The sequence below is a fragment of the Centroberyx affinis genome, unplaced genomic scaffold (genome assembly GCF_046629955.1).
Source record: "Centroberyx affinis isolate AG114_WGS23_722 - 3 ecotype Tasmania unplaced genomic scaffold, CSIRO-AGI_Caff_v1 ptg001788l_1, whole genome shotgun sequence".
NCBI classification, from domain to species: Eukaryota; Metazoa; Chordata; class Actinopteri; order Beryciformes; family Berycidae; genus Centroberyx; species Centroberyx affinis.
The window spans coordinates 137,501-155,394 of NW_027280179.1; the positions used below are offsets into that span (position 1 = coordinate 137,501).

General features: G+C 39.0%; 1 protein-coding gene across 1 annotated transcript in view; it reads left to right on the plus strand.

The window, feature by feature from the left end:
- The window catches only part of traf3 (TNF receptor-associated factor 3), a 20,229-nt gene extending 18,188 nt beyond the window's left edge, over positions 1 to 2,041 (plus strand). Inside the window, exon 14 of the mRNA XM_071529434.1 lies at positions 866 to 2,041. Within this exon, the coding sequence (XP_071385535.1) occupies positions 866 to 901 (36 nt within the window). The 3' untranslated portion in view covers positions 902 to 2,041. The remainder of the gene's footprint in view (positions 1 to 865) is intronic.
- The last annotated feature ends 15,853 nt before the right edge of the window (positions 2,042 to 17,894 follow it).

Below are 17,894 nucleotides of genomic sequence, written 5' to 3' on the forward strand. Positions count from 1 at the left end.
ACAACTGTATATCTCCCTTCCTCCTGCTGATCTAAGTCCTGTACAGTCACTGATAAAATGTTTTGCAGACATTCATACTGTATATGGATGTCCCAAAACTTTTTACACTTAAACGATCAAGCTGGTGTTTTTTTAATGCATTGCTTACCGTCAACAAATCCTATGAAAATAACAAAACCCGTCACAGAGCCATGCTGCTGCTCTGCAGCATATTTCATCATCACCATGCACCGGGCCGGACCACTTTTTCCTCAAACGACTTAATAAGTCGGCTGTAAACACGTTTTCCATCTCAGGAAAGTAGTTCCGTAGCACAGAAAATAGTCCCCCGGTGTAATGAAGAATTTGTTCCTGTTTGAATTTGATTTGGTAATAACTACAACAGCCTGACTTTTCATGGTAACAGTTAGCGATTTTTAAAATGTAAACTATGTCTTTGTGAGCTGAATTTAAAGGTTTTTAGCTTACAGTTGGAGCCAATGGCTTCCGGGTTGACGGCTAAAAACGGAACGTGGGAAGTCAGAAAGTAACGGGAGGAGAGCAAACACATTGTTGATTTTGTTATTTTCAGCAGATTTGTTGACGGTAATTGCATTGAAAAACACCGTCCTTATCCTTTAACCTCAGATTTAAACTCAGATTATGGGTGCAAAGGCCAATAGACAAGTAGCAGACGACTTAAATTCTCTGTCTTTAAACAGTGAGGAGCTGGTAAGAAATATTAGTGTCATTACAGAGTCACAGTCAGTCATGTTAATTATGTCACAAAGTCTGCATTCTATCATCTGACTGTCCAGTAAAGCAGAAATGCCCCCCAAAATTAAATTAAAAAATTATTTCTAAAATGTTTTGTTTTGATTGGCAGGTTACCGTGGATACCTCTGACCTCCCTGACCCCTGACCCTCTGACCTCTGACCTCGCTGGTCTGAGATCAGCTGACCTGTCACACCCAGTGGAGCAAAGCATGATGGGAAGGATGGACAGAGGACAGGATGCAAATCCAGCTGAGAGAGACGACAAGATGGGGGATGGATGGAGAGAGAAAAGAGACAAAGAACAAAATGAGAGAGAGAGGAAAAAGGAGAGAGAGACAGAGAGAGAGAGAGAGAGAGAGAGAGAGAAACAGAGAGAGAGAGAGAGAGAGAGAGAGAAACAGAGAAACAGAAAGAGAGAGAAACAGAGAGAGAGAGAGAGAGACAGGTGGAGGAAGAGGATGAAGCAGCCAATCAGACAGAACTTTACAGAGTTCTACTGGACAGACAGAGAGAGAGACAGACAGACAACTGACAGACAGGTCCAGTCCTGATTGGCTGACAGGCATCTGATCAGTTACAGAGCAAGGACAGTCCCACCTGTGTGTGTGTGTGTGTGTGTGTGTGTGTGTGTGATCAGATGATGTGAAGACAGACTCTACATTACAATGGATCAGTGTTGCCATGACATCACCATGGTGACGACACTCAACTACAGATCAGCTGACAGCGGAGCCAACATGGCCGCCGGTCGGACTGAGCGAAGCCGTTTCCTGTCCAGACTTTGTTTATCTACTGTTCATTACTGATGCCGTGCATCAAGCTTTATTTTCTGTTTTTTTTTTTACGCCGTTTACCGAGCCTGCTGGGAAAACCAGAGAGGAGCTGCAGCTTCCTGGTCTGCTGCCCAGTGGGAACCAGTGGAACCAGTGGAAAGCAGTAGAAACCAGCAGAAGGTCCAGTTGGTCCACTACACCCAGTCCGTTTCTCTGCTGGCTCTGCTGCGTTTCAGACTGAGAAGCGCGAAGTCGACCTGTTTTCATGGTGGAAAATTTGCACAGTTGTTTGTTTGTGAATGTGTGAAGTTAAAGATTAAAGACAGAAGCTGAACTGACTGTTTGGTTTTTCATTACATTTCCATTAAATCATTTTACCGTCTGTTCATTAAACACTTTGACTTCAGTGATAAAACCAGACAGTCTGATGTTGAGTATGTTTGATTTGGATACAGCTTTTCAAAACACTTAGACATTATATATTCTATCCTATTCTATATTATATTATAAGTTTACATCCACCGATACTGTATACATATTTGTACACTGACATAATGAACAGAGATATAAAGAGATAAATAACAATATTGTATGTAGAGAGATATTAATAGCTGTACAGTTGTCCAGCGCTGCTTTCTGTTTGATAAAAATTTTAATTTACCACGCAATCCGCCTCGAATTCACTGTTTTTATCTTTTGTACAAAAAAGGTTTGAGGTCTAAACACACGTTAGTCCATGAGGGTTTTATTTTGAAAGTTATAACCGTGGGACCTGCATTTTATTCCGGCTCACGGGTTTTATTTTGAAACGCATAACCGGAAGTCCGCTTCTTCTTTTTTTTACTGTGACTTGACGCTGGAGACAAACTTCCAGTAAACAAACCGAAACTCCGAAACCAAAGAACAGAAGTGGCAGATTCCCCGCAGAAGAAATCTGAAACTTTCCAGTCGGACTCCGGTAAGTTTCCCGGCAGCCTGACGCTGTTCCGGCCGGAGGAGAAAGTAAAGTTCGCAGTTTGTGTGTCGGTCGGTGCGCAGACACGTGGCTGCTTCCTGTTTGGTTTTCATGCTAATCAACAGAAACTGCATCAGCTGCTAAAAGAAAAGTTCAGCTGGTTAACTCAGCTGGTTTAAGTCTATGTTAAGACTAGTTTATCTCTGTGTTGAGTCTAGTCTAGCGGGTTAACTCGGTGTGTTTACCCAGTTTATCTCTATGCTAAGTGTATTTAGCCGGTTAACTCGGTGTGTTTACCTGGTATCTCTATTTTAAATCTAGTTTAGCGGGTTAAACCTGCATTTACCTGTTTATCTCTATGTTAAGTCTAGTTTAGCGGGTTAACTTGTGTGTTTACCCGATTTATCTCTATGTTAAATCTAGTTTAGCGGGTTAACCTGTGTGTTTACCCGGTTTATCTCTATGTTAAATAAGTCTATCTCTGTGTTATGTCTAGTTTAACCGGTTAACTTCTGTGTTTAGCCGGTTTATCTCTATGTTAAGTCTAGTTCAGAGGGTTAACTCGTGTATTTACGGTTTATCTGTATGTTAAGTAGTTTAGCATGTTCACTGGCTCCAGTGAGTCTGTAATGTCAGGACTTGGTTCTTTCAGACCAGAACATATTGATCTGTTGGTTCATTGATCAGCAGGTTGATCAGTTGGTTTATTAATGGTTCGAAACGCAGCTGAACTCTTGTTAGTCTGACAGATTGATCACAGTCATTTTCTAATCGTAGTTTCACACTGGTGTACCTTCTATGGGGATCCAGTCTTTGAGGAAAATATAGGAACCAGCTGTTTATTTTCCACTGCATCGCTTCGGTTTAAATTAATAACTTTAACTTCATAGTTTACCTTGTGACTGGAGCAAAATCAATAAATTACATAGTCAGCTGTCATGAAAGACACTGGAGTAATTGTTGGCAAAGTTTAGTTGGTTTTAGGTATTAATATTGATAATAATATTGATTTGCGTTTGTGATGGTGACAGGGAGTCAAAGGTCAGACTTCCTCCAGCTGTCAGTATGATGAGATGCCACGTATGTCTATATATAGGCATATATGACGTAAATAAAGAACTTAATATTGATTAATAATATCATCAGTTATTAGGTCCGACCCTGGTTCAATAATATAGAACTTAAGAGACAGGATGTGCAGCTACTGGAGATTTCAGTGGATTTAATTAGTTTGATGACTTTAACTCACATTCACCGTCAGTAGAATCATGATTTCTACATGACTTCTTTTCATTTCCACCTCATGATGTGAAGAAGTCAGACAGGTTTGACAGTTTGTCAGTTTCAGGTTGTCCAGCTTCAGCTCTCCAGACGTTTCTTCAGTTCGTCTGACCCAGAGAGAGCGCTCTGAAGCACGAGATCCTTCTGTTTATATTCAAGATTTAGGTTAAAATGAGCAGAGAAAGATGTTATTTTAAGATGTTTTTTTTATTTAGGGTGTTTATTTATTCATGAGAACCAGTTCCTGAATCGCCAACACTACAAGCAGCCAGTCAGGAGGTCAAAGGTCAGGACTTGGTGCCTGTACAGTGTCCCTCTGACCTCAGGTGGGCCTGATGATAAACATCCTGCCTAACTGTATACTAGGGCTGGGCAATAATTCAATATTATCGTTTAAGATATTTTGATATCGTGACACATTTCTGCTGTCTAAATTGATGATGACAAGCAAATTTTACTTAAAAACTCTGGTAAAATGAGGTATGATAGGAATATTATTTGAATATTTCTGTTTTGTTTGACACCACACCTAACATTACCATTTGGTTCAATGAGATGAACATTAATTTGATTATTTAACTTGATTTTGCATATGTGAGCCATATCGTGATATATATTGATATCGAGAAAAATCCTTGTGATTATCATGATATTGATTTCAACCATATCGCCCAGCCCTACTGTATACTGTACATGTTAATGCATTAAATATTCAAATGTCCTTTAGATAGTCATCAATGCATTAATCAATAAAACTGGGTCTTACCTTATAAATCCAGTTCTGATCATCTTGTTTATAGCAGCAGACTGTGGACTCATTCTGACAAATCAACTGCAGTATGTCGTTTTTTTTCTTACTGTCTCAGTGTCTGTTTGCATCACTGTTGTGTCAGAAAAATATATTGAAGAAAAAGAAAAAAAAACGTTATCTAGTTTTCGATGAGTCAAAACCAACCAGAGGATTTTTTTTTTTTTAGTTAAATACTGAAGCAGTTGTTTTTCTACTTGGACTTCAGCAGACAATGTGAACAGATTTCAGTATTCACATTAGGGTTGGGCAATATATCGGTATTATATTGATGTCGTGATATGAGACTAGATATCGTCTTAGATTTTGGATATCGTAATATGGTGATATGGCATAAGTGTCTTTTCCTGGTTTTAGTGATGTCATTTTTCTGAACTTACCAGACTGTTCTAGCTGTTCTATTATTTGCCTTTACCCACTTAGTCATTATATCCACATTACTGATGATTATTTGTCAAAAATCTCATTGTGTAAATATTTTGTGAAAGCACCAATATTCATCCCTACAATATTGTTGCGATATCGATATCGAGGTATTTGGTCAGAAATATCATGATATTTGATTTTGTCCATATTGCCCAGCCCTAATTCACATACATACACACACTGTATATACAGTCATACACATATACAGAATCACATATACAGCATCGGCTGATGTAGCTCTGCCTGTGCGGTTTGTTATGATTTCACTGTTGCTCATCATTCAGGAAGTTCACACATCGCCATGGGAACAACTGCTTTAGGAAACACCTGAGGAGAGTTGCACATGCTCAGATCGGCCTAATTTGGACTCTGAAATGTTTCCAGTGTAGTTATATACTGTTCCTGCTGTCAGGACAGTCCAGTCAGTGTTTGAGCAGAAACCGGACACCTGAACCTGAACCTGTGAGCTCATCAATATTTAAAATCCCGATCGACCGTCTACAGTCAGAACCTGTCAGCGGCTCCGGCTGTCAGCCAGTCACGGCTCACCACCGCCTGTCTGACCCGGAAGCGATGCTCTGACCCGGTCGTCACGGTGACGGATCAAACGTCAGATCAGGTGTCGTTAGTCGATGGCGTCCAGCAGCAGCAGAGCGGCAGACGTTCAGACTGCGCTGCAGAGGGCCAAGAAGAAGATCTGCAGCCTGCAGCAGCAGATCAGCAGGTCAGTTCAGTTCAGTTCAGTTCAGTTCAGTTCAGTTCAGTTCCTGGAGAGTCTGGAGAGATGAGGAAGGAATTCATGAAGGAATCTGAATCTGCAGGAGAGGAAACTCCAGCTGTGGAGCCTCAGGTTCAGGAGTCAGTGTGGATTCACAGAACAGCGGAGCAGCTTTTTACTCTACAGATAACTGAGGGATCATGGGAGTTTCCTGGGCTGCGGTCGAATAGTCAAAAAAAAAAAAATGTCCTATGTCTTTTCCTAACCACTTTTCCTTGACCTTGTTGGAAAACGTCATGAGGTCAAGGAAAGATGTGAAGGAGAATTCATAAGGACTTAGGAAAAGACAACCGCGGTGCTAAGAGAATCCCACTGCACTGACACTAGACTACGTAATGATGAGACGGAGGATGTTAATGAGGTGGATCTGCTGTGTGAAACTACAATGTTCTGAAGATGGACGACTAAAAGCATCTTAGATACTTGGCCCCAGTTTACCCAGACCCTGGCCTTTATTAAGGCGAGGGTTTCAGCATCTGAGACTGAAGTCAGATGAATGAATGATTTTCCTAAAACCTGCAAGACAACAAGCTCAGAATGAAGAATGAACTAATGCAGACTGAGCAGAGGTTCCTCTACAACCTTAACTTCACTTTGATCATTTTACAGCAGCAGAGTAACGTTCATAGTTCTCCTCTGGGTTTAACATGTTGTTCAAAACATATTAGCATATTAGCAAGTAATAGCATAAGCTGGAAAATGCTGAATAAGCAGCGGTAACGTGATGATGATCTGCGTCTCTTGTCGGTCTGATCGTTTGTTTTCGTGAACGGCCGACCGGTGCGTCGCTTGGAATTGTGGGACGGCGTTATCTCCTTTCCTTTGGTAAAGGATGCTCCAGTGTCTCCTATGCTAAAGGAGCTAAGTAAGGAAGCATTGAAGCTCCTTTCCTTAGCGTTCAGAGAATTCCAACAGCTCTTATCACGGCTGACACTGAGATACTTCCGGGTCATTTCACTCAGTTAGGAACCTTCCTGAGCAAAAAACACAGTTGGACCGCAGCCCAGGTCCTGCCTCCATGTGTTCAGTGGATCTGAGGTTTCCTGTAGGAGGCGCTGTTCACTCTGAGCTGTGTTTGTGTTTTTGGTGTCAAGTCGAGTTTAAGACGGAGTTGGACTCTGTCAAGAACACACCATGACCCTCTCCTGTTTGTACTACTACAAGAAATACTAGTACTATACTCCTACTGTTAGTACTACTCATACTACTACTACTTGTTGTAGCACTGTAGTGCAGATCAGATCTGACTGTAGATCAGATCTTTGTTCAGTTCAGTCAGAGAGAGAAACAGAGACAGAATCAGATGTTCAGCAGCCTGTTGGTTTCTGATCTGCTGACAGTTGAACTCATCACTAATTGAACTGAATCAGCAGCAGAGTTTCAGTTTCAGATCGCTCTGCAGGCTGCAAGTTTTCTGTACTGCAGCTTGTAGTTACAGTAGCTGTAGCTAGTTTGCGTGTGTTTAGGTAAATCACATAAGATAATATGTACTATTTATTAATAGTCGATCAGACGGATTAAATCACCTGGGTTTCCTCATGATAAACAAGGAAAGTCCATCTGGGGTCGCTGCAGGGCGGCCATGTTGGCTCCAGATAAAACTGCTGAAGTGATCATTAAAGGAATAGTTCACCCAAAAATGAAAATTCTGTCCTCATCTCCTCCCCCTCATGGCAAATGAAACTCAGGTGAAATGTGTTAGTCCATATAACACACAGGGAGGCTGCAGCACAACTTGGTAGCAGCCTTCTCCAAAACAACTGAAGTCAATGGGGACCTGTTCTTTAGAGTTGGCATGAGGGCATGAGGGTGAGTAGGTGAGGACAGAATTTTCATTTTTGGGTGAACTATTCCTTTAATAATCATCAGATCTGGCAACACTGAGGACGAACCAATCAAAGCAGAGCGAAGGCAGGGTGAGGTAGTTATATTTACTTTATTATTTACTTGACGAGGTAGAAGAACGATTATTTGCCAAAAAAAAACAAAAAAACAAAACAAAGCAATGACGTGACTGGAGCTCGGCACAGCAGACTGGTGGATTCTGTAGCCTGGAATGTGACCTTCAGACCTTCAGACCATAAAGTTCTGAAGGTCTACTGATGGACAGACTGCCTCGGAGAAACCAGCTGCTGTAGTGTTGGTTGGAGTGAAAACCTGCAGACTGGTGAAGACCGACCTGAAACCACAGGAGCCGGTTCAAACCCTGACCTCTGACCTCTGACCTCTGACCTCTCAGTAGAGCAGCAGCACAACAGAAACTACTAAAACTAAAACACTGTATCAGCGAGCCAAGTGAAACCTGCAGCCCCTCAGCGCTCAGCCTGAGATGCAGCAGAGTTTCTGTCACATAGCTGAACAGATTAATGATGATAATCTGTGGCCATATGACCTGCTGTTACGGTACAGAGACCAGCAGCCTTTTCACTTCAGAATAACTCTGTTGGGCTTTATTCTTCAGTGAAGGAGGACATTTGTCATTTCCTGGTTTGGATTGATTCTATTCCACTTTATTTTTCTCTTCATCAGGGTGAGTTTTGTAGTGAGGAAACTGGTTCTGGTTTGGTAACTGGGAGGGGAAACTGTACTGGTTTAACATGGCAGTAGCTCTCCTTTGTGTGTTTGCTGGGGAACAGCAAGGGCAGATGTTGAATGAATATTAATTACTATGTGTAGTTTTCCTCTGTGTGTGTGTGTGTGTGAGACGATAATTTCAGCTCACTGATCAGTTCGATCGATACTCTGTTCACAGTTCGATCTCATCACAATATTTGAGCAAAATCTGACAATTATGAAAAAACTTATGTGTTGTTTTTTACCCACTGGTTGTATTTACATACTTCATATTAGCACTGATGGTTCTCAGGTAGTATCTCTAGACCTCAAAGCAACCTTACATTAACCACAATGTCCAAATCGAGGGCTTGGAGCCAAAGGGGCGTAAGTGCGATTTTGGGCAAATATGAGTATTATATATCAGTTGAAAGGTCTCAGTGAGATCTTTTCAGTGCCAAAAGGACACAACTGACATCATGACCCATAAGTTTTAATTAAACAAAAACTGAAAGCCGTAACAGTAAAAGTATGGTTTTGTTTGCTGCCAAAAGGGTGTAACTGCACTTTCACCCTTTTGACACCAAGCAAAACCCGTTTGACACTGAACAGCATTGTGGGTAGAGGACTCTAACAGCACTTAGGTCAGCTCAAAATACATGCTGATGTAAGTAATGCTAGCATGGCAGCATGGTCACATCATTTTTAGTATCCTATTCATATCCTAATTAATATTCTAGGTCAATATTAGATGAATGTAAATATGTTAATATTCCCATGAAATACTTAGGCCTATAGATTCAAAATGTTATTTTATAATGTTAGGAGAGTGAACTGGTCCAGATGAGCTCTGATAGTCAGACTGCTGGGAGCTGAAGTTCTCCCTCAGTGTTATGAGGAGTTTTACAGTCTGTGAATGAGTCCCAGGACACTTCAATAAGTGATGTGTCCTGGGACACATACACACATGTGTTATACTAGAAAAAGAAAAAAAGTAGAAGTTTAGAATCAAAAGTAGTTTCTTATGTCTATAGAGGTTTATTAAAAAGGTTTATTAAAAGTTTTTAACAGAAAAAACGTATCAGTCAATTTGATATGTTCCATGTAGCTACAGTTTTAAAGGCCTTGGTGAAAAGTTGCTGAGCATTACTTCAAGATAAAGATATTCATTCTGATTTGTTTTATATTTCAGTCTTGATTGAAGTGTAATTGCCAGATTTGTATTAAAATGAATGTGTTTTACAATTGTTTACTTACATACGCCCATATTCTGCATGGCTGTATTGGGACAATGTTTGTGCCAAAAAAGCGTATTTCAATCTTTTGCCATTTTTAAAAAAAGTTAACAAATATAATTCAACTTAAACTGTAGCAGTATTGTTTTTATAGTAATGCTCAATCTGATAACACAAAAGTTAAAATAATGATTTTACTAATGCAAGCAAAATAATTGTTCTTTGGAAATGTGTCTGTCTGATGTTTCCATCTGTGACTGCACTTTATGTTGCTGATTCACAATAAAACCATATTTCGAGGGCTTGGAGCCCAATACAGCCATGCAGAATATGGGCGTATGTAAGTAAACAATTGTAAAACACATTCATTTTAATACAAATCTAGCAATTACACTTCAATCAACACTGAAATATAAAACAAATCAGAATGAATATCTTTATCTTGAAGTAATGCTCAGCAACTTTTCACCAAGGCCTTTAAAACTGTAGCTACATGGAACATATCAAATTGACTGATACATTTTTTCTGTTAAAAACTTTTAATAAACCTTTTTAATAAACCTCTATAGACATAAGAAACTACTTTTGATTCTACTTTTTTTCTTTTTCTAGTATAACACATGTGTGTATGTGTCCCAGGACACATCACTTATTGAAGTGTCCTGGGACTCATTCACAGACTGTAAAACTCCTCATAACACTGAGGGAGAACTTCAGCTACCAGCAGTCTGACTATCAGAGCTCATCTGGACCAGTTCACTCTCCTAACATTATAAAATAACATTTTGAATCTATAGGCCTAAGTATTTCATGGGAATATTAACATATTTACATTCATCTAATATTGACCTAGAATATTAATTAGGATATGAATAGGATACTAAAAATGATGTGACCATGCTGCCATGCTAGCATTACTTACATCAGCATGTATTTTGAGCTGACCTAAGTGCTGTTAGAGTCCTCTACCCACAATGCTGTTCAGTGTCAAACGGGTTTTGCTTGGTGTCAAAAGGGTGAAAGTGCAGTTACACCCTTTTGGCAGCAAACAAAACCATACTTTTACTGTTACGGCTTTCAGTTTTTGTTTAATTAAAACGTATGCGTCATGATTTCAGTTGTGTCCTTTTGGCACTGAAAAGAACTCACTGAGACCTTTCAACTGATATATAATACTCATATTTGCCCAAAATCGCACTTACGCCCCTTTGGCTCCAAGCCCTCGATTTGGACATTGTGGTTAATTTAAAGTTGCTTTGAGGTCTAGAGATACTACCTGAGAACCATCTGTGCTAATATGAAGTATGTCAATACAACCAGTGGGTAAAAAACATGGGATCAACTTGGTATTCCCTGTTACAAGGCAGGCATTTTTGTGTACTTTTTTGGGTTATACTCACTGGATAGTCACAGTAACAGTGCTCAGTGACAAACTATTACTTCTTGTTTTTGATGAGACAATGTCAGTGACTACCTGAAATGAATTATTAGCATAATTGGGTACTGATTACAGTATTATTAGATTAGGATTAGAAGTGAGCATTTCTCAGAAAAATTAACTGTTTGATATCTCCGCCTATAATAAGGCCTTATATAAAAGGCTGCTGATTCACAATAGAACCATATTTTGACATTCTGGTTGCTTTGGAGTGTAGGGACACTACCTGTAGACCATCAGTGCAAACATGATGTAAATACAACCAGTAGGTAGAAAATGACATGGGATTAACTTGGTACTCCCTCTTTCAGGGCAGGCGTTTTTTTACACTTTTTTGCGGTGTGGTGAATCACTTCATTGATGAATTTAATGACTTTTGCAGTAAAAAGAAAAATTATGACCATCCATTTTATGAAGGGGACATGTCAAAGTTATGAAAAAACAAGGTCATGTTTTGTTCTAACTCTGGGTAGAACATAATTTTGTGGGTTTGGTTCCTGCTCTAAGAAGCATCTGCTAAATGATGTAATGTATATATTGTCAGATTTTAATATTGCAGTTTCATGTGATGAACTTGTAGTTTCTGTGTTTTAATGTGTTTAATGTGTTTAATGTGTTTAATGTGTTTAATGTGTTTAATGTGTTTAATGTGTTTTGTGTTTGTAGAGAAATCAGTTCAGAGAGTGCAGAGCAGCTCAGTCTGCCAACATGGCCGCCGAGCAAGGAGCTCCGAGACTCACTGGTGGACATGTACAGAGGTAAATATAATACTGTAGTACTACTATAATACTGTAATACTACTATCTAAACTTAAGACAGGTGGACATGTACAGAGGTAAATATAATACTATAGTACTACTATAATACTGTAACACTGTAATACTACTATCTAAACTTAAGACAGGTGGACATGTACACAGGTAAATATAATACTATAGTACTACTATAATACTGTAACACTGTAATACTACTATCTAAACTTAAGACAGGTGGACATGTACAGAGGTAAATAAAATACTGTAGTACTACTATAATACTGTAATACTACTATCTAAACTTAAGACAGGTGGACATACAGAGGTAAAGACATAATACTGTAATACTGCAGTATACAACAACACTATTACTGCAATACTACTATGTAAATATAAGACTGGTGGACATGTACAGAGGTAAATATAATACAGTAATACTACTGCATACACATAATACTGTAATACTACTATCTAAACATAGGTGAACATATACAGAGGTAAAGATAATACTGTAGTACTGTAATACTACTATAACACTAAAATAATGCAATACTATCTAAATATTAGACTGCTGGACACATACAGAGGTAAATATACCTAAATACTGTAGTACTACAACATAAATATAATACTGTAATACTACTATCTAAACATAGGTGAACATATACAGAGGTAAAGATAATACTGTAGTACTGTAATACTAGAGGTACCATATAACTAAATACTGTAGTACTACAACATAAATATAATACTGTAATACTACTATCTAAACATAGGTGAACATATACAGAGGTAAAGATAATACTGTAGTACTGTAATACTAGAGGTACCATATAACTAAATACTGTAGTACTACAACATAAATATAATACTGTAATACTACTATCTAAACATAAGACTGGTGGACATGTGCAGAGGTAAAGATGGCATGACACTAATACTGTAATACTACTCTATAAACATAATACTGTAATACTACTAAACATCTAAACATAACACTGTAGTACTATAATACTACTATCTAAACATAAGAATAAATACCGTTACTCAGAGCGGATTACATTTGGATTTTTCTGTCACTGATCTCCAGTTTTAACCCATGATGTCACAGAGGATTTTAGTTTAGAAATTAGATACAGATCAATGAAGAATGAAACGTTTTGGGTCAGTTAGTATTCAAACTGAGCTGTCTGTAGGATTCAGAGATCTGGCCTTTAAACCGTCAAATTATCCAAACTATCAGCTGATAGACAATTTAAAACACGTGTTTCTCTGATATTTTTTGGTTCCTCTGAAGAGTTGACAGACAGACACAGAGGAAAATATCATGTCAGGAAGTGAAATGTCTCTTCTGTCCTCTAGAGGGCGAACTGGTTCTTCACAAGCTGAAGTGTGAAGTTTCAGAGCCGAGGGGTTTAAACCCCGGAGCCAGGCAGAAAAAGAACGGAAAAAACATTCATGTTCCAGTCCGATCAGAGACTCACTGAGGTCGACAGGACAGCAAGGAGGTCAGGGGTCAGAGGTCACAGCAGAACGTTTGTCTTTTTAGTGAAATTTCCCCAATTTCTTCAGTGGGTTTCAAAGAGACAAAGAGGTTGCAGTTCATCTTGAATCACGTGTTTATCTGTGGAATGAAGTTTAATACTGAAATCAAACGCACCAGGAGTTAATTCAGCGAATAAACCCAGAAGGTAACTAACTAAACTACTGAGTTCCTTCAGTAGACGTTTCTGGTGCAGTGTTTTAGATTTTGTTCTTTTACTTTCAGTGTTTATTTTGACTTTTTAAAGCAGTCTTCTTAGCTTCAGTCTGCAGGTATTTAGATGGATATGTTACATATAGATTTTTAGAGCTTCCTTCTTCACATCATTGTGGTGTTTGGTAGAGCTGAAAGATATTGACAAAAAATCTAATTGTAATTATTTGACAGAATATTACAATTGTGATTTAAACCCATATCATAACAAGTTTTTCTTGTCATACTTTTTTTTTTTTGAATTTTAAAACTGTTTAAAGAAAAGAGATTTTTATTAAAAAAAACTAGATGTGAGCGAGCAGATTTATTGAGTTTGAGTCTGATGAAAGGTTTTGATTCACGGACCAAAGATTACCTGCAGCTCTAAAACAAATCCAGTTTGGACCAAACTCTCTCTGAAGAAATTAACTGCATCCCCTGAGATTTGGAAATTGCAGAAGTTCATATTGTTCAGCTCTAGTGTTTACCAGTGAGTAGCAGTTCATGTTTCAGTGCTGAGTCGTCTCCCTGCAGTCTGACTCCAGGCTGTTGGTTGGTGAAGAGCAGTTTGTCCTTGCTCAGTAATCTTCTGGGTAAACGGCTCAGAGAGTCTGGAGCACTTCTGCATATAGAGAGTCAGACTTTCCTCTGATACGCAAACATGTTTGCTAGAAAACTTAAGGCTGAGATCAGATATTAGCATATAGCATGAACGCTGAAACCTGAAAGTCTTCTTCTCGGTCGTCATGCACGGGCCCGCTCACCCTGGTCCTGATCAATATTCGTATCAGTAATGATATGTATCAATATTCAGCTGTCAGCGTCTTCAGAGAGGATTCAACCCTCTTGGCTTTTTACCCTTTCTGTGGAGTTACAGCCTGAATTCAAAATGGATTGAATTTGGATTTCTTGTCTCTGATCTGCACACAATAACTTCTAATGTCAAAGTAGATTTTCTATTTACAAATTTTACAATTGAACTAAAAATGAAAAGCTGAAAAGTTTTGAGTCAGTATTCAACCACTTTGCAGTGACTCCAAGCTGAGTTCAGGTTCAGCTGACTGGACCTGATTTATTATTAGTTTTAGTATTAGTGTTATTATAACAGATGACAGAAACTCTACATGAAGTCCAAGGAACTGAACTGTCTGCAGGATCCAGAGATCTGAAGGTGGAAAACTGTTTCTAAAGAGCAGCAGCTCCATCAGGAGGAAATGGACAAAATGTGGAAGCAGCCGACTCTTCTAGAGCAAAAAGGACCAAGAAGCTGAGGAGCTTCTGACTGAACAGAGCTGCTGGACTGATGGAGATCTTCCTGCAGGAAACAGGCAGTCAGTGAAGCTGGTCCTGGAAATGTCAGTAAAGACTCTGATGATGCTGTAGAGCAGCCATTCTCAACCTTTTTCATATCAACAACCCCTAATATAGTCCACATTAGGGCCACGGACCCCCATTTGATGAGATTTTGTCTCTTGAACCCAAATCTGAGAATATTTTTATTGTTAAATATTATTTTGTCCAGAATTCCATGACTGTCTGTATTGCAGGTAGAGAGATAACAGAGAAACTATGATCAGAACAGTCATTCTTCTACATTCTCTAATTGTGTAAACTTCTTGTAAATGAAATAATGCTGAAGTTTAACAATTCATCAGTTTGCCTGGGGACCCCCTGGAAGCCCCCTCAAGGACCCCTGGTGGTCCCCCCGGACCCCACGTTGAGAACCACCGCTGTAGAGGAGAGGCTGCTTCGGGTTTCTGTTCCGACACTGAACGACTTCACAAGAACGGGAAAGTCAGGACTTGAATCCCATTTGAAAATCAGTGGAATGACTTGAAGACGCTGAAGCTGAACTGAAGATGTTTCTGCAGTCGACTCTCTGTCTCATTTTCAGAAATGTCTCAAAACATGTTTTCACTTCGTCATTCCGAGGTGTTTTGTGCAGATCGGTGACAAATCAAAACGTAATCCATCTGATTTCAGGCTGTAGCTGCAAAAAAAATGGAACTAAATAAACAGCTTTTTTTTTCTTTTTTTTTTTTTTGGACCAGCAGGTTTTAGTTTGTTTCAGTTTGATTGATATTGATCCTGTGGGGAAATCGGCAGCAAATAAAAACAAAATCTAAATGAGAGTAAATGTGGTTTAAACATTAATAGAATAGCACAGTAATAGAAACAGAAATACAGGAATGAAAGAATGAATCAGTCTGAGTCTGTCCTCCTCTTTCTCTCTCTCTCTCTCTCTCTCTCTCTCTCTCTCTCTCTCTCGCTCTCTCTCTCTCTCTCTCTCTCTCTCTCTCTCGCTCTCTCTCTCTCTCGCTCTCTCTCTCTCTCTCTCTCTCTCTCTCTCTTTCCTGGATCGCCCACCAGTGTAAATCCGTCATCTGTCCGTCTCTCTCCCAGTTCAAACAGACGGACCATATGGGAGTGAAAACAGAAACACAGTATTCAGTTCAGACAGTGGAGACAGACAGTAAAGTCCTGCTTCACGTCTTTATTCTCTCATGTTGTTGGTAGAAGAAGAGACTCTGCTGCTTGTTGATGAACTGAATCTGATTCTTCAGTGGATCAGAAACACACAGGAGCACAGAGGACAGATTATAATCTGAATCTGGAGCCAAAGGGTCATAAATGCGTCATATCAGATTTTACAGGAGAGCCAAAACAAACTTGGATCAGCTGCCGTTACCACATACTAACAATATTTTAACTTTTTGTGTTATCAGATTGAGCATTACTATAAAAACGATACTGCTACAGTTTAAGTTGAATTATATTTGTTAACGTTTTTTTAAAAATGGCCAAAAAAAAAAAATTGGCACAAACATTGTCCCAATACAGCCATGCAGAATATGGGCGTATGTAAGTAAACAATTGTAAAACACATTCATTTTAATACAAATCTGGCAATTACACTTCAATCAACACTGAAATATAAAACAAATCAGAATGAATATCTTTATCTTGAAGTAATGCTCAGCAACTTTTCACCAAGGCCTTTAAAACTGTAGCTACATGGAACATATCAAATTGACTGATACATTTTTTCTGTTAAAAACTTTTAATAAACCTTTTTAATAAACCTCTATAGACATAAGAAACTACTTTTGATTCTAAACTTCTACTTTTTTTCTTTTTCTAGTATAACACATGTGTGTATGTGTCCCAGGACACATCACTTATTGAAGTGTCCTGGGACTCATTCACAGACTGTAAAACTCCTCATAACACTGAGGGAGAACTTCAGCTCCCAGCAGTCTGACTATCAGAGCTCATCTGGACCAGTTCACTCTCCTAACATTATAAAATAACATTTTGAATCTATAGGCCTAAGTATTTCATGGGAATATTAACATATTTACATTCATCTAATATTGACCTAGAATATTAATTAGGATATGAATAGGATACTAAAAATGATGTGACCATGCTGCCATGCTAGCATTACTTACATCAGCATGTATTTTGAGCTGACCTAAGTGCTGTTAGAGTCCTCTACCCACAATGCTGTTCAGTGTCAAACGGGTTTTGCTTGGTGTCAAAAGGGCGTAAGTGCAGTTATGCCCTTTTGGCAGCAAACAAAACCATACTTTTACTGTTACGGCTTTCAGTTTTTGTTTAATTAAAACTTATGGGTCATGATGTCAGTTGTGTCCTTTTGGCACTGACAAGAACTCACTGAGACCTTTCAATTGATATATAATACTCATATTCGCCCAAAATCGCACTTACGCCCCTTTGGCTCCAAGCCCTCGATATCGGAGCTGCGTTAATGGGAATAAAGTTTAGTGTACAGATCAAACCAGGAAGCAGAATCGGAAGAATCGGATCAGACAGGAACGGGAAGCGTCAGGATGCCGATGGAGATGAAAGAGTTTCCTGTCGATTTGAAATTAATATCAGGAGAGGAAGTGAAGATGTGGAGAGAAGAAGAAGAATCAGATTTCAGTTTAATGTCAGGTGTAAATCCAATAATCGAATCCAATCTGATCTGCGTCACATGACTGGAAGACACGAAATCAGCTCGCTGTGTGTGTGTGTGTGTGTGTGTGTGTGTGTGTGTGTGTGTGTGAGACTCATACACCCTGCTCATGCGATCAGATCAGATGAAACTTTATTGATCGGCCGTTGCTGCAGCAAATAAAAACAAAATGTAAATGAGAGTAAATGTGGTTTAAACATTTCTACACAGTATAGCACAGTATAAATATAAATATGAACACAGGAATGGAAATATGAATCAGTCTGAGTCTGTCCTGTGGTGGTTTCCAGTCTGCTGCTCCCAGTTCAGCCAGTAACTAAAGATACAGACAGAAGAACAGAGAGAGAGAAGAAGAACAGACAGAAGAAAAGACAGAAGAAGAACAGACAGGAGAAGAACAGACAGACAGAAGAAGAACA